This window comes from Danio aesculapii, chromosome 2 (genome assembly GCF_903798145.1).
Source record: "Danio aesculapii chromosome 2, fDanAes4.1, whole genome shotgun sequence".
NCBI lineage: Eukaryota > Metazoa > Chordata > Actinopteri > Cypriniformes > Danionidae > Danio > Danio aesculapii.
The window spans coordinates 19,703,602-19,722,253 of NC_079436.1; the positions used below are offsets into that span (position 1 = coordinate 19,703,602).

At 33.6% G+C, this 18,652-nt stretch overlaps 1 protein-coding gene across 1 annotated transcript in view; it reads right to left on the bottom strand.

Moving 5' to 3' along the window:
* The window catches only part of vav3b (vav 3 guanine nucleotide exchange factor b), a 120,144-nt gene that overhangs the window by 80,360 nt on the left and 21,132 nt on the right, over window positions 1-18,652 (bottom strand). Inside the window, exons 3-11 of the mRNA XM_056474261.1 lie at window positions 15,357-15,415; window positions 12,335-12,400; window positions 10,702-10,804; window positions 8,537-8,629; window positions 8,357-8,425; window positions 8,161-8,264; window positions 6,499-6,598; window positions 6,236-6,331; window positions 881-949 (exon numbers count right to left, since the gene is read on the bottom strand). Coding sequence (XP_056330236.1) covers window positions 881-949; window positions 6,236-6,331; window positions 6,499-6,598; window positions 8,161-8,264; window positions 8,357-8,425; window positions 8,537-8,629; window positions 10,702-10,804; window positions 12,335-12,400; window positions 15,357-15,415 — 759 coding nt within the window. The remainder of the gene's footprint in view (window positions 1-880; window positions 950-6,235; window positions 6,332-6,498; window positions 6,599-8,160; window positions 8,265-8,356; window positions 8,426-8,536; window positions 8,630-10,701; window positions 10,805-12,334; window positions 12,401-15,356; window positions 15,416-18,652) is intronic.

Here is an 18,652-nt window from a genome sequence, read left to right on the forward strand (position 1 = left end):
TCCCTTTAAGAGTCAGTTGCATCACGTCATGGCACATTTGCTATTTACATGGCGGACTTTGTAAGTGGAAAAACTGAACACTACACTAACAGTTAAACATACCATCTGCAGTGCGAGGATAAAGAATACGCCTCCTTTTTACTTTCTCTTTACTCTTTATTTTACACCTTTACTTTTGTGGATAAGGAAATGGTGTTGTTCGCACTCCACTGAAGACATTCATTAGCCTACATTTTTTTTTTCATTTGTTAAGCACAAAGATTTAAGCGCTAATTTCCAGAAAACAAATAAATGAACAATAATAACGAAGTGTGGTCAGTTATAACCAAACACACGTCCTGTTCTTATGCCCCATATAGTCCAAAACCCAACAGGTGGACAAATAAGCTTTTTTTTAATAAAACTAATTAAATATGCATATAATAAATAATACTAATAATAATAACATTATACAAATGCAAACTGTCATGAATAAAAGGAAAAAAGCCCCCCGACATGAAGGCATAGAGGTAGTGGTTTTTATATTTATGTAGAAAATAATAATTTTTGTAACATTTTATTCCTTTATTTTTGTTCATATGTAACACACCTCTTTTTCTAGACCAGAACACCCATGAGTCCACAAAACGGTGCAGATAGATCTGCTCTTTAAATAATGTGGTGCAAAATGTGAAAATTACAATTGCACTGGTCTGAAAATAGCAACAAATCATGCCATACACGTCTTACACCTTATTGCAAAGGGTGTATAATAGGACTCTATGTTTTAACACCTCAAACGTGGAAGAAAACTTTACTGTGAAGATCATCCTTTCCTTAATAATTAATCTGTACTTTCAGTACATTATTGCTGTAGATTTCATGAAAAATCTATACTTACTCTCATAGCATCAAGGGCTATTCGTAGGTTGCTCTTTTCGGGGCCATCATTTGTATATTTGACCAGTTCCTATAATTGGAAACAAGAAAGTGAACAATTACTTGATAACACCTCTATAAATCATGTTTTTGATTTCTGAAACAAAATATTGCAGCACTTTGATATATAAAGTAAATCATGTGGTTTTGATTTATTCATTTAATAACAGCAAAAATAGAAGCACTTGAGCTGGCTTATTAAAAATTAAGTCTGTGTGTCCAGGTATATACATTAGCACAAATCCTCAATTGCCATTAATATAGCTGTACAAAAAAATACCGTTATAATAACTTATGACACCTATGATGAAAATCATCTTTTGTAAGCTGTTTGGACAGAACTGTGTGTATGTATAGTGTGTCCACAGTCATATTGGAGTGATTGAAATATAACAAGTGTCTTTTTTTTTCTGACGTCAAAATAGGACCTAAATCCCAGTGATTTTGAGGCCCACCACAATGTGGGAGTAATTGACAGGTGCCATGTTTCTATAATAACATGTATAAACATGTCCAAAGAACATTTCTTTAGCAAATAAACTGGGATTCAAAAAAAATTTGTGTCAACTATCTGAGATTTCTATAAGTTTAAAACATTTTGTAATAAATACAGTAAAATCGTGATAATCACTTTAATTGTTAACCACTATAATCACCACGGCCGCATGGTGTGAACGCTAATATATGTGTGTGTGTGTGTGTGTGTGTGTGTGTGTGTGTGTGTGTGTGTGTGTGTGTGTGTGAGTGTGTATACGGCAAACGGCATTTGTGTGGGACTCATTTCAAAAAGGCTTGAATAAACCACCACAATTACATGAAATAAACTTACTTGGTATTTTTGACTAATGAGCTGTTTTTAGCTTCATTGTCTGTCCCTATCACTGACTGCTGTTTATTTGACATAACGCATTATGAGAAGCAGACATGCCCATGGAACGGTGGGCGGGGAGAAGCAACTCATTTGCATTTAAAGCCACAGGCTACAAAAACAGCTACAATGTACTTGGACACCAAAATGGGCAGTTTCCGGAGGCTATAATAATTTATCTGATGGGTATTTTGAGCTGAAACTTTACACACACATTCTGGAGACACCAAAGTCTTATCTTACATCTTGTAAAAAAACAAAATAGATAGGTAAAATAGGTGCTCTTTAAATTAACATTACAAAAAAAATCCTATCTATTCACATGCAAACACTAACAGAGCAATCACACCAGAGTTTAACTTAATCAAAACAAACTTGACAAGAATGAATGCACCATTTCAGAATTATATCCCTGCACTGTTCTATAACATGTGGACGCAATCATGAGTTGTTCTGAAAGACTCAAAATACCAAGTGTTCCAGGTTCTGAGGATATGATAGACATTTTGATTTGAACCAGATTTATTCCAGGGTATGGAAAAGAACATCAACAGAACCTTTTGAGATCCCCGCTATAACATATCTAATTAACTTGATAAACAAATCTGGCCTTTGGATTTGTGTGCAAACAGACTAGCGAGCACACAAACACGCTGGGAGAGAAATGGTGTTGTTCCAAGTGTGAAATCTGTGCGGCTCATCAGAAGCATGCATTTGTTTTCAGAGTGCAATCGAATGCTGCTGGAGAGAGACAAACAGCCCAATCGCAGCAAGTAAACAAGGTGATTAGAAAGTTCAGCACTCTTTCCAGATTTACATTCTGACCCAGACCGCTGCCGTGACTTTGATGGAAGTTCACGCATGTGTGTTGAGAATGTGTGTGTGCGGACGTGCTCCTAGTCTGTGTATATTCCTAAATGTACTGGAGGTGCCAGTGTAACACAGAGCAGGAGCTTATGGAGACCCAATTACAGATGTAACAGATGACTGAGATTTCAGTGTTCGTCTCTATAGATTTACTTGTAAATCCTGGCATTCTCACACATTCATCAGTATCTTAAAACTCACTGTTTCTTTTGGTTGTTTTTATTTGCATTGTATTGTTGGAAACAATAAACTTAGATTAAGTTTTTCATTTATATATAGCCACATCAGTTGCCATAAAAAAATGACTTAAGCATCAGCACAATGGCAAGAGATGCATGATGGGAGAGAACTGAAAACTACAGCCATTACTCATTACTCATTTATTACTCATTTTACACAACAGCAAACCTAGAGTCTGCGTCTGAATCTTTTGAAATCTTATGGGGTCTCTATCTTCTCCATCGAGTTTCTTTGCCGTTGTTTTGAGCTCTTCTGGCTCTAAGCCCCGCCCACACTCATCACCACTTCCAAGTCAACCAATCACAAATCTTGCATTCTTGAGCCTTTTCAAAGACTATAGAATGCACAAGACATGTTACTCATATAGTTTTGAATGGAGAAAAGTGTAATGCAACTGATGTGATTGGTTCTCTTTCAAATAGACTAGACAAAAAGTGAACATGCACCCACAACATGTCTTGCTGCTTTCAAGAGCTCCAGATTTGTCTTTTTGTAAGCAGCACCGGTTGCTTTCACTTTAACGATTCTTTAAACAGATTATTAATGGGTCTAGCGTTAACCGTGTGTGTGTGATCATCTTTTATGATCGCACACATTTTTTCGCCTGCTTTCTTTTGCGTTAATGTGGTTTAATTATCACTCTTTACAGTAACATTGCTTTCATGGGAGATTTACTCCACATTTATCTGTAGTTAACTGGTGATGGGACCTTTAGCCAGGACAGATTACTGTGCATATGTTTGGTTAGATAAAAGGTAAATATTTATATTTTGATTGTTTTGACACATTTAAAAATTGTGGCTAAAAAATAATTATTTATATGTTTGGTGTGGCCAGAGATTAATTTGGTAATATTAATATTAATATTAATACTGCAGTCATGTTGCGCTATTGAATGTAGGAGAGCAATATGTTCTCTAGTGGTTGAAATTCTAAGATATAGAACAACAATTAAAAGAGACCTATGTGACTACTAATCGTGACAGAAGTGGCTAAATAAGACACAGGTGAACATAATTCACTAACTCTTTCAATCAGCCATTAAAAACAAACTAACAACAGGAACAAGCAGAACAGGAACTAATGATACAGTAAATGTGATTGATTTTCTTAGTCAGAGTTCTAAGTCCTAGATTTAAATGGTTTCTAAGGGTGCATTTACTGGAAAAAAAAAAAGATTGTTAGATTGTTAATTTGGAATTTTGTGGGAGACAATTATAAAACTCACAATCACAAACTCCCAAGTACATGTTTATGACTAACAACTGCATGAAAAATAGACCAAAATGTTGAGTTTAAAAATGTGTTAATACCATTATTTATTTTTTATTCTCTGGCATAAATGGTTTTACTTAATTTTCCATTAAATACACACTAAATGGCATTTCACGAGTTCACACTTATAATAGTTTTAGAATAAAGCGTATTTGGCGTGCTGTCCGGGGAGAGGGCTCTGAGCTCGGGGAAGACACCCAAACTCGAGTTATTCCTCTTATCAGGAAACAAAGAGGAATAGGGATTCGAGCGAAGTATCTAGCCCGGCCCCAGAACGCTCCCCCCGGGATTGTAATGCTTAAGAGGTGAGGTGACGGGGTGGTGGAGGGATGCTAAAGTCGTAAGATGCTGCAGGTAAGACAGCTTTGGTATATATATAGGGGTTTGGTCAAGAACTGATTGGATAATAGAATAATTGTCAATGACGTATTTGATACTGAAACTTCTGCGCGTGCTCCTCCCGAAATTTGTTTATAAAACATCACATATTATGGTGACATCATGGAAAGCTAAATAAAATATAAAGATGAGTTTTAATGAGAAAAAAACCCTTCGTAATATATGAAATAAAATATTTCTGTGGGTCAGGGTTTGTAGAAATCTGACACTTTTGGGGGTTTTGGGACAATTTTCCACAAAGATAGCAAAAAATATATTAAAAAATGGATACAAAGAGAGTTTGTTAGGGTCATTCCCCAATGTGTTCGAAATGCCTGCATGGGGCAGAGTGTCAGATACGCAGCCACCTGTCCCTGCTTTGTTTATCTGTGTGTGTTTGTGTGTGTGTGTGAGGCTGACAGGTGTCTGGCGACACACATTTCTAACACTTGACCAATCACTTCTGTTCTCATGTCATAGTTAAACACCTCTCACTTAAAACTTTACCACAGAATAATAAATAGACCAATATTTACAAATTTTGTAACACAAAAAGCCATTTTTCAAAGTCAGTGAGCTTAAAATCTATTGATTTTCAAAGTAGAAAGGGAAAATCATTAGGATTATTTTGGGCAAACTATCCCTTTAAAGTGCATCAATATCCCCAGACTCACTTCCTTTACTAAATCTAGAGCTGGATGGAAATTAAATCCAACAAGGACATTGATATTAGGAAGTCTCAAGAAATAAGAAAATTTGAGGTGATTCTGTTCAAAGTGGTTACAAAGAGTAAGAACATTTGATCTGTGGGTAGTGCATAAGAGTTTGATAAACTGACATCAGTTTTGGTGAAGTGACTTTCCAGAATGTACCCATCCCTCGCTGAATTTGTCGTTTTAATTTTTACCAACATTTATATCCTACAAATAATGCCACTCATTATATGTGAGTAATACCTTTGTAAAATATCAAAGTTAATTTAAAATCAAAACTGCTCTTAGTTATTTAATATACTTTCCAATTCATTGTGCAAAATTCATTTGGTGCTCATAATGTCTTCATAATCTTCACTATAATAACCAAATGGATCATTTCAAGTCCAGTCTCACATTCTTTTAATATTCAGTGCATCAAATTATGAATGGAAAACAGGGTTTTGGCTGCAGTTTTGTGTTGACTTTAAAATAATGACCTCTTGGTTACTGCAAAGCCGGACATCTGAAATTTCCACTCTGCTCAATACAAGAGAGCAGAGCAGTGATGAAAAGTTCTATAAGTTCAAGTAGTGCAGCAGTCAGAAATAAAGAGAAAAGTAGCCAGACGGCTCCCCCATGTGGTCTTTTTTAGTAGGACAAACAAACACTGTAACATGCTGCACACTGTAAAAACGCAAGATTCCACACAATACCTTCATGTTGTCCCAAAACAAATTAATTAAGTTCACTGGTTTTAACAAATGTAAGAAATTTAAGTAAACTAAACATAAAATCTCAAGAATTGTGTTGTTTCAGCACATTCTCGATAAGTAGTTTCAACAAGCAGCAACAAAAATATTATTACTATGCAGTGTCGAGCCAAATATGCTTATGTTAAAGATGTAATTTAATTTGTTGAACAGGATAATGTAATACTACTTTAAATATTTACATACATATATAACGATAATATTGTGGTTGTATGTTACTGTACCTGTAGCAGAAGTGGGTATTTCAGCACTCGCTGCATTGGCACAACAAGCAAGTCTCTCAAAGTGAATTTCCCATTGTTGGCTCTTTTTGAGCATTCCTGCAACATAAAGTAAAATGAATACGGCAGATCTGAACAGCATAAAAAAACAATAGTTTAGCATTTATTTCATAGATACAACATACAACCTTTTCTTTCTGGGTCATGATTCTAAAATGAAACCGAAATATTGATAATATGAGAAACAATGAAACATTGCCGTGCACCTCCAGTTTCAGTCGAACGCCTTCTTTTTCCTTACAGATGAAGTCTAAAAGAGAAATGGCTGATTCTACATGACTGCAGTATTTTCCATAAAGCAGAAGCCTAAAGCAGACAGGGTAAATGTTAGCAAAAACACACACATCAGCAGAGCTTAGTCATATCATTCTACAAATATGAAATATTAAACACGCCTGCAGAAATTCAACGAGAGCTCTGCAGACTTCCACAACAATTGGATTCTACACAGTTGATCGCATCTGTTTAATGTTTATCTTTTTGTTTTGTTTTTTCATATTTATTTTGTGTTGTCACTTGTCACTTTATGTACACTGGAAGCTTCTGTAGCCAAAACAAATTCCTTGTGTGAGTGAAGCACACTTGGCAATAAAACTGATTCTGATTCTGAATAATGAGTGATTTTTGTTTAAATGCATACATCAATAAATAGCTCTGAAAAAAAATCAAGTGACCATTTGATTGGGGGAGACCAGTCCCCCAAACTGAGTGTGCCTCACATAGGTGAGTGGGCTTGACAAACCACCTGTAGAAAACACATTCTTTCAACTCTCTGACACTTTAACCGACACTTGAACCAGTAACATTCTTACAAAATAATAATAATAAACTATACAATGATAAAGTAGTGAGCTTCATACAGGTGAGTGGGCTTGATAAACCACCCGTAATGACAAACCACCTCTCTCTAAAACTTACTCTTGCACCTAATTCTCTAAGCACAGACAGTTCCTTTATATAATTATCACTTCTTGTGTGTGTTGCCTCTTCTTGTTTTATTATTGATTTAATCTTCATACTAGTTACTGTCTCTTATTTTCTTATGGATCCATTATTTTTTCTTTTACAGTATATACAGCTGATGTCAAAATTATTAGGCCTCCTGTGAAATTCTTATTCTTTTTTTAAAGAGATGTTTAACAGAGCAAGAAAATTGACAGTATTTCCTATAATATTTTTTTCTTCTGGACAAAATCTTATTTTATTTAGTTTAAACAACATTAGGGAACTTTTTTAAGGGTGTAACAGATCACAGTTCACGAATCACAACCCACAGTTTGGAATGCACGTGATTAATAACTTTTTTGTGTGTGTGTGTGTGTGTGTGTGTGTGTGTGTGTGTGTGTGTGTGTGTGCGTGTGTGTGTGTGTGTGTGTGTGTGTGTGTGTGCGTGTGTGTGTGTGTGTGTGTGTGTGTGTGTGTCTGTGTGTGTGTGTCTGTGTGTGTTTTTTCATTTGTACTCAATATTTAAAGTTTGAAAATGAATATTTTCATAGACTTTTTTTCAGCAAATTAAATTAATTATATATATATATATATATATATATATATATATATATATATATATATATATATATATATATATATATATATATATATATATATATATGAATTATAACTGAATTATTAAACCAAATAAATATACATGGATCAATAAATAAATGAATGAATTGTTTATTAAAGAAAACACATTTAGAAAAAAAAATTATAAATTATTTTACAAACTAACTAAATAAATTTGCTAACTACTATTTATTGGGAGAAGTTAAGAGGTTTGTACTTAAAACAGTTATTACAATGTTAAAATAAAATTTTCATATATTCTATTCTATTCTATATAAATGCATTTGTACATGATGGTCTTATACCTGTCTTTGTAAGTGATGAAGATCTGATGAAGATTTTCTGCATTTTTATTTTGAACACAGTCTTGGATCTCACCCATTAGACCTTTGTGAACATTAACCAGGTCCTGTGAATCACATACAGTATGTTTAAAAACAAGTTAGATGAAAATGTTAGACTTTTCTTTTTTTAAATGTCAAAACACTCAGATTTGTTCACCGGTATGTTGATGAAAACCTTATCAATATCGGTTGCAGGGATGAATTTCATCAGCGGAATCATAAAATACTGTTAAAACAAAGAAATATATATAGATTGTTAAGTGTGGCAACAGCTGTCCATCACTGTATGTGCAGAGCGCTGTGATAAAACTCTCCATGCTGAGGCTGTGAATCTCACCTTCTCAATGGTCTCCAGAGTCTCAGTGTATTTGGCTTCTGTCTGTTTGATCTCTAAAAGACAGCAGCTTCTGATGTCCACCTCGGCCTGTTTCTGTCAACACAACTCGCTAGCATTAGACAAGTATACAGCCAGCCAGACAAAACAGCTTTATAATTGTTTAAACCACAACCTAATAAAGTTAAGGCATTGCAGGTGAATAATACAAAAAGAACTAATAGTTATAGCCACACTTTCCTAGCAGATTGATTACATTAAGGATTGTTTTGAGCTGAAACTTTACAGACACATTCTGGGGACACAAAAGACTTATATTAAATATGAAAAAAGGGGTAACCTATGTGCCCTTTAATGTATTTTAAGTTCCTTTTTTAACTAACACTCACTGCATTTTAGCAGTAAGAAACTAAAATAGAGATTATTGAATTATTGACTTGACTACCAAATTAAATCGCAAATCAAATTGAAATCGCAATATCTGTCAAAAAAAAGAAAAAAAAAAAAAAAGAAAGAAAAGTTTGGACTCCCCTGCCCTAAACCTTTAAAGTGCACTTTAAGTTAAATACTAGAAATACCTAGTAAAATATGATGTACTGTCACTATGGTAAAGACAAAAGTTATTATGCCCGATTTACACAGGGCTTCAGCGGCAACGCTTGACAGAGGGCGTGTCTGAAGTTTGGGCTGACGCGAACGTCATAGCAGCATAAGCCAATGAAGTAAGTCTGCAATCAGCTATTGTCTGAGCTTGGGTATTTGCATAAAATGATTTGATTGGCTGACGCTTCCATATATATATTTTTTCATTTTTTAGACACATCTTTAGTTATGCGGTGGCAGAGTTAGACCTCTTTCTTGATGTCACACAGAAACAGCAACATGTGTGGCATGACATCACTTGCACTTGCAGAGACGCTATTGGTTAACTGCTGGCAAAGTAGAACACGGAAGCAGCTTAAAGCGGAAAGCGCGAGTATGTCGGCAGTCTAGAATTATTATATAGTTGATGATGACAACATTGCCATAGCAAACTGTGAGATATGTAAACTTGGGATTTTACTTTCATTTAAAATAAACTTGGGTGTTTTTAAGTTGAGGTGCTATTTGTTTTTATATTAGATTTTTTTATATATTTACTGTTGCACAAGTCCAAAAGTGAAGAATTGATGTTCTTTATTACTTGATTGTTCAAGCTACCTCACAGAAGTGCTCTGTTTGTTAACAGAGTTGTTGAATGTTAAAATAAGATGAATTAAATAAAAAATAAGGAACATCCTGGATCTGTTTCTTCGCTCTTTTTTTATTCTTTTTTTATGTATTATAGAAGTATCGGATCGAGTTTCAGTATCAGTATTTGAGTTAGATACTCAAAATCAAATGACTTGGACTCAGACTTTAGGGCAAAAAAACCTGATCGGGACATTTCTAATTAAAAGTATTATGTTTAATAATGTGCTGAAAACAAAATTCTTGAATAAACATCACTTGGAAAATATTTTTTCAAATTGTAATTTCTTTCTTTATTATTATCATTATTATTATTATTAGTAGTAGTAGTAGTAGTAGTAGTATATTATTATTATTATTATTATTATTATTATTATTATTATTATTATTATTATTATTATTATTATTATTATTATTATTACCACTACTACATATTAGAGTCAAAAAATAATTCTTAAAAAATATAATTCAGAAAATGGTGCAAAATAAATAAATGAATAAATAATTCAGGCGAAATAAATCTTCAGAAAACCTTCAGACCTTCAAACTGTCAGAGCAGCTGAAGTGTGGATTTATGGTTATGTGCAGAAGAAAAAAAAACTTTTTAAAATATATGTTGCAATAGAAAATCTTTAAATGTATAATTTTAGGATTTTTTTAGTTACTTTACACAAAAAAGCCCAAAAGCTAATCATTGACAAATTTTTTTTAACATAAATCTCACCTTAAAAGTCACAAAGTAGCTCACAAAGTTTAAAGACCAGTTTGTTTGTTATTTTCAGTTTCTTTTAATGGTTAATGTACAGTGGATTTACTCATAATGACACTTATATAAAAAAGTGAGCACATTTCTGGTAGGAGTAGGAGTAGGTGTTTTACAAAGAAAATCAACACTTTGATGCATTGGAAGCATGTGTGTGTGTGAGTCATTTATGTACCGCCTGAGACACAGCAGCTTCAGTCCTCATCAGGTCCTCATACACCTCTCCTCCTTCAATGTCTCCATACACAGGGTCATAAACATCTTCTTCCAGCTCCTCGCTGCTCACACACACATACACAATTAGATCATTACCATATGATTATACAACGATTCTAGTCAAAACACATACTTTGTAGCTACTGGTGGGTTGGTAAATATAGGCAATGATATCAGTCATATCCGTGTCGATAATTATGATGACAAAAGTTTTCATTTAAAACATTTTAAGACCAGGAAATAAGAACTGAATTATCAATTTGATGGAAACATTATGATGTTATTATGTTAGAAATTTGTCCATTTATAGTGGGAACATGTTAAGCTGCATTTACAACATTTCAAAGTTTGAAAGTGCTACTTTGTGCTGTTCTCCATCACTTTTCATACGGTACCTTAGGGTTTGAATAACCCAAAACATTTAAATTTACTGCCAAACATTTACATTTTAAAATAACCTTTCCCTTGTACCTTTTTTTTGCCAATATTTTTGTCTTGTTTTCAGTGCAAAATGTTTAAAGATTCCTTTGTTAGTTTATTTAGTTAGAATATTTATATAGCACATTTTTTACAACACAACGTTGCCCAAAGTGCTGAATACAATCAATACTAATTAAAATAAGTCCTACATCACACACAGTTGAAAACAGAATGATTAGCCCCCCTTATTAGCCCCCTTTTTTTTCTCTAAATATTTCCCAAATGAAGTTTGACAGAGCAAGGAAATTTCACAGTATTTCTGATAATATTTTTGTCTTCTGGAAAAAGTGCCATTTGTTTTATTTTGGCTAGAATAAAAGCAGTTTTTATTTTTTTTTAAATCATTTTAAGGTCAAAATTATTAGCCCCTTTATGGTTTATAGCCCTTTAATTATAACTCTTTAAGCTATTTTTTTTTTGCGATAATCTACAGAACAAACCATCATTATACAATAACTTGCCTAATTACCCTAACCCGCCTACTGTAGTTAAGCTAATTAACCTAGTTAATTAAGCCTTTAAATGTGACACTAAGCTTTATAGATGTGTCTTAAAAAATATATAGTAAAATATTTTAGCTAGTCAAAAATTATTTACTGTCAAAAATATGTTGAAAATATCTGCTCTCCGTTAAACAGAAATTGAGGAAATAAAATAAACAGGGGGGCTAATAATTCTGACTGCAACTGTATATATAAATATATATATATATATTACACATCGATATGTAAAAACTGCATCCATAATCCACCACCATACATTTAAATATCAGATTATATAGAGATAACCACTGTTATCATATTATAAGATTATTAAATACAAAAATTCAGTGCACTGGGGTACATTTGGTTCAATTTCTAAGGAAATGCAACTTCCTGTTTCCACACTTACTATTAATCAGTCATTCACATTCCTCCCACACAGTGCAAAAGTAGGTTATAGATGTCATATTACTGAAAATATGAATTGTTCAATTCAAGAGTTTATCAGAAACAAAACACGTACATACACGTGGGTGACTAAAACCACAAATGCTAATGATCTGCAGTTCAAAACTAGCATCTCGTCCAAACAAAAACAACTGCCCGACTGAGGGAGAGATTCATACTTACTCTATGAGATCTGCCAAATGGATATATATGTCTTCATTTTCTGTGCTTTCCTCTGTGGGAAACGACCTGTGAAATTGGCACAGAAACTCTTGTTTTAGCTTGAAGACTAAGAATATTTGATTTCACTTTATTTAGATGATCTCCTTTAGACTTTTTTTTTGTAACTTTGCAACTACATGTCAAGTAACTCTCATTAGAGTATTGGTTGACTTTTAGGGTTTTCACATTTATTAGTACAATGTTCTTAAATAGTTGCCTTGTGTACCTTTATGAAAAAGACATTTATTCAAGTGTGCTATTAATGTACTTTTTAAACTACAACTCAGAACGTAAGCTTACATTCTACTTCTTAAGTACTACTCTCAAATATACTTTATGCACTTTTTCGAAATATACTTAAAATTGCACTTTTTTTCTTGTCCTAACTAAATGCGATGTGACAAGATTCCAATGGGCAATTAGCCTGTCTGCAACAAATGTGACCCGACACAACAGAAATATTTAAATACCAGGCATTCATGGTAAGCTATGATCAAATTAATACATATTTAACATTAAAAGTACAACCCCAAATCAGAAGATGCAAACGAAAAAGAAAGAACTGATTTCTAAATTTACTTTGACTTGTATTTCATTGCAGACAATACAACAAACATTTGGCTCTTGCAACACATTTAATAAAAGGTGAAACAGTACAGCATTTACCAGTTTGTAATGTTGCCATTCTTTTTCACAACACTTAAAACACATTTAGCGACTGTCTGGTTTAATGTTGTCCCATTGTTCCTGCAAACAAGGTTTAAGCTGGGCAACAGTATGGGGTCTTCATTATCGCATTTTACACTTCAAAATGTGCCACACACTCTTTATTGAAGACAGGTCAGGACAGCAGGCAGGCCAGTCAAGTACCTTTCTCCTCTTCCTTCACAGCCAGGACTTTTTTAATGTGTGCAGAATGTGGTTTTGCTGAAATATGCAGTTCAGCAATTTGGTCTTGTTGAAATATGCATGGGTGTCCCTGGAAAAGAAGTGTACTATGCACTTTTAAGCATTAATGATCCCATTACAGAAGTGAAAGCTATCTCCTTACCGAAGCATATGGCATCCATTTCTCCAAAAAAAATCCTTGAAACACTAATTCATCTGACCACAGTACATTTACACTGTTGGTCCATACCAGATGCCTCCAAGCCCAGAGAAGTCGACGGTGCTTTTGGACACTGTTAACATAGGGCTTCCTTTTGGCACACTACAGTTTTAACTGGCATTTGTGGACGTAACTACATACCGGACTTGGTACTTGACAAAAGCTTGCCAAAGTAGTCCTAAGCCCATGTGATGATATTACTTATAAATAAATAAAGATTCTTGATGCAGTGCAGCTTGAGCAATCGGTGATCATGGTTGTTCCGTTTGGACTTGAGCCTTTGTCCTTTAAGCTCTGAAATTCCTCCAGATTGAATCTTCTAATTATGTTATGTACTGTTGATGGTGAAATACCCAAATGTTTTCCTATCTTTCTCTGAGGGACATTGTTTTTAAACATTTCAATGATTTTCTCATGTATTTGTTGGCAAACAAATACATGAGATCCTCAGCCCATATTTGCTCCTAAAGAACTAGACCTTTCTTGGATTCCGCTTTTGTTCCAAATCATAATTACAATCACCTGTTCACATCAACAGTTTCAAATCACATCATTATTCAACCAATTTACCTGATTACTAGCCCTAAACTGCTCTTGTCCCAACTTTCTTTGAAATGTATTGCAGGTCAGGATGACAGGAAAGGTTGGAAAGCTGACCAGAAAAAGCATGATAAATTGTGTGTTCATAATGTCTGCAATGAAATACAAGACAAAGTAAATTTAGACATCACTACTTTCCTTTTATATTCGCATTTTCCATACTGCCCCAACTTTTTCTGATTTGGGGTTGTAGTATACTTCTTTGAAACTAAAAATAAGAAGTATACTTTCAGTTTATTTCAACATACCTCTCTACAATTTAATTGATGTATTTCTCAGAAAAATACTTAAAAAGGAACTTCATGTCTTAGTATATTTGGCCTATATTTGTTCAGTGACATACTTAAAAAATAATATTTCACAATAAGGTTGCATTAGTTAATATCCACTCTATGATTATGTCCAAATTTAATAGTTAAAAGTAGCAGTCAGTGCAGGTCTACTTCAAATGTGTTAATTATTAGCTAATTATTAGTTTTTATCTGTTAATTATAAACTCATTAGAAATAAGTTTAGTGCTAGGTATATTTAAACTGTAATTAAATTATAGCAACTCAAAACCTTTAGTGTATTTAGTTTACTTTCATGTGCAAAATTGGAACAACTTCAGGTATACTTAGCATACTACAAGTATCTGTCTGGCAAAATTCATTAATTCATTAATCATTATCAGTGATATTAAAGTGTACTTTGAGTTAACAAGTACATTACAATTAGATTATGAGTGTATATGTACCATAAATAAATTTGTGAGTAAAAATATGCTCAATAATAAATTCAGCTTATTCCAAGATGGCTTCGACAAATCACACACTTTATTTTTTTTACACTTTTACACTTGCCTAGTGAAAAAAAAAATGTTGGACACTTGCAGTATAACACTATAAAAACTACTAGCTGAGTAAGAGTACACTAACAGAACACTTGCAGTATAAGACTCGAAAACTAGTTAACTAAGACCACGCTATGAAAGATTGCAGTACAAAACTTCTCGTGGTTTACTTGAAGTCTACACATTTGTGGTCTACTGGATAGAGAGTCAGACAGAGATCCAAAGATCGCTGGCTTGAATCCAGAAGCTATACTTCTATACATCTTTTTTGTTAGAGGTGTGTTGGAAGAGTAGTAAAAAATAGATATTAAGCAGGCAATTACTAATATTCCAGTCACTGCTAGTTGACATTGTTGCATTTACAGTCAATAGCTGACCATCAAAATAAAGCTTCACAAAAGAATTTAAATGTGTCTGGCTGATGCATTTACTTGTAAACTCACCTGATGCCACTCTGTTGAGCAACAGGCGTATATGAGAGTTTTGATAGTGTGTCAATGACCTGGAAAGACAAAAAAAAGAAATCACAAGCTAGTGGTAAGCATTATGTGTTGCTTACAGTAGCTTGAGCTGTTTTTCAAACATGCTTCCTTGGTCTTTAAAATAAAAAAGCCTTTCCTTTACTTTGTATCATGAAAACGCACAGAAGTTTATTTACATCAAAATAAGACCATTTACTGAAACAAAGCCTTAAGAAGAAGCAGTTTAAAAACGATTTAATCTCCAGATCAAGCAGAACTAAGTATACTAAATTAATTATATTCATAATATATAAACAGAGATGGCAAAAGTACACATATCCTTTACTCAAGTCGAAGTACAAATACAATCTACATTTATACAAAATAACTTTCATTTCTGTACTAGGAAATATGAACTGGTGGGAAACAAATGAAATAAATCTCAATTCATAAAGTATTCATAAACTATTTCATTGCTTTAGTATCATTTGTACAAACATTGACAAAAAGCACGTGCTTGTTAAAGTTTTTTTTTTTTTTTTTTTTTTTTTTGCGGTATTAGTTCGAAAGATCAGAGAAGTACAGTACATGTTCGGACGTAAACAAAAGACTTTAACCCCATTTAAATGCCAGATTTGAACAGGAATGTGTCTCGTTTACCTGTAATCCGATCGAACGAAATGCATCTTATTGCCCGGTATAAACATCAGTCATGTATATATTGCTGACTCCCTGTCACATCCATGTTCGCCATTTTTGCCGTTCCCATGGTAAGCTGTATAAACAAGCCTTACGGCACATGATCGGAGATTAAAAAAGCCATGCACTGCTGCACGCAGATGTGCAATAACAAAAATAAGACTGATTGAATCAAAAAGGTGTCATGACAAAAAATAATATCGCGCCACCAAACACATGAAAATGAGCTCGATTTAAAATTGTAAGACGTAGAAAGTACAGATATTTGTGTAAAAATGTAAGGAGTAAAAGTAAAAAGTTGTCAGAAAAATAAATAGTGGAGTAAAGTACTGATACTAGAAAAATCTGCTTAAATACAGTAACAAAGTATTTGTACTTATTTACTTCCCATCACTGTATATAAATTAGGGACGCTCAAAAAAAACAGATTAACCGTTAACCGAAAGACTGCATTTGTTACCAATTAACGGTATCAGTTAAAGGATTAAAAATATACTGTAGTACTGTAGTATTTCTCACAAACGCTACGTGAGATCTGCTTCCTTTAAGTCTGTCTATTGTCTGACGCAGCCGAGGGAGGAGATTAAGGCACGCAATAAGGCACGTAGAAACGGTGAGCGGGGAGGACTAGCCTTAAAGGAGCAGTATGACAAAACAGCCCACTAGTGAAAAAATGTATAAAATAAAATCTTGCAAAAGGTATAATGAAAAATCTGATGGGTGTTTTGAGCTGAAACTTTACAGACACATTCTGGAGACGCAAAACACTTATATTAAATCTGAAAAAAAGGCTAACCTAATGAAAAATACCTAGGGCAGGCGTTTATTTTATTCTTTTTATTTAGTTTGTTCTTTTTTCCTATGCTGTTGGAAACACTGCAGGTGCGTGAAGATGCTCTGTATGCTGTTGTTCGCATGTTAAAATAAATCAGTATTTCAAAATGCAATATTTAATGTGACACAAAATAAACACATCAATTATTTTTTAATTAAATAATATTTGAATATTAATCTGACCAGTTAACGGTTCATATTCGGTTATATGGGTTCATATTCGGTTGTCGGTTGGCAAAATCAACCGAAATGACCTTCCCTAATATAAATTATGCTTATTTTTAACATGTGATCTTTGTGGAAATATATTATAATCAAACAAATAGAAAATTAAATGTCAAATTAAATACAAAAAATAAATTAAATATAAAGATATTAAGCACATGTAATCTTTAAATACAATATTTTAAATATGATAAAATAAAAAAGAAAAATATAATAACCTTTCCTGACATATCACTGTATCATAGAATTATAAAGACACTTTTTTGGTTATTTAAATGCCTTAAACTTCTTACATCTGAAAACTGATAACTGGACTGACACAGTTTCAATTTACTAGAACTTCTATGTAAGCTGCTTTGACACAATCTACATCGCAAAAGCGCGATAGAAATAAGGATGGATTGAATTGAATTCAGCATTTCTTATTAATAAACTCTTTAAAAAAAAAGCTCCTGCCTCACATTTTTCTCAAAGTCATTTGAACATACTTTACATTAAGCATTGGATTTACTCTACAAAAATAAACATTGAATTGATAATATAATTTTACAGTGTAAAAACACACACACACACACACACACACACACACACACGCACACACACACACACACACACACAGAAAAAGCTAAATACAAAGTAACTTAATTTCTTAGTTTTAGCTGAAAAGCAGAAGGGATTCCCATATATTGTACCTATTTTGAAAACCCGAAGCTATTAGAAAGGCATTATATTTTCTGGAGAGGAAGTGGTCTTGCAATGCCAAGCTAGTGTGATGTGGGCTTGCTTTCTCACGTTTACACTCATGCACACACACACTTACAAGAGCAGGCAGACCGACATATGCTAACACACATGCATGCGCGCTTGCATACACACAAACACACATACAAATAGACAGATCTAGATGATAGCGCAACATTTGGGTCTTTGACTCGCTTCAGAACACCTGTTGAAAACCAACCCTGCTTCCTTTAGAGAGCTATTTTTGTTCATGCCACTGATAAGATGTTTTTTTATCTACTGTCTCACTTCAAATCGCATATGCATCCAAAAAAGCATTTTAGATTTAGCATTTTAACCCCTTTTTGCCTGCGGAAATCAAAAAATTTAGCTCAATATATTTCCATAGCATCTCTTCCACAAAGAACAAATAAACTGATGGACTGGTTGCCTTATTAATAACATAATCAACATTATGAACAACATATTTGAAGTGCATTAACAAAGTCTATACTCCTAAAGTGTAAAAGTAATATGCAGGTTGCAGGTTTTGCAGCTTCACAGGCAGACCGCAGCCGAATCTCAAATCCTCCATAAAGCAGCACAGCAGACGTCAGCTTTTCATTCTCCATCTCAATATTGCAGATTGTGCATTCTTACATTTCAACTCTGAAACCAAATGTGTAAATGTGTAGTAGGTCATAGTTTATTTTCAGTCAGCTTTACCAGTGCAAAGTTACAATTTCTGCTGGAGGAGCATCTAAATAAAGTGTTTGTGAATATTAAGCAGGCAGTCTATT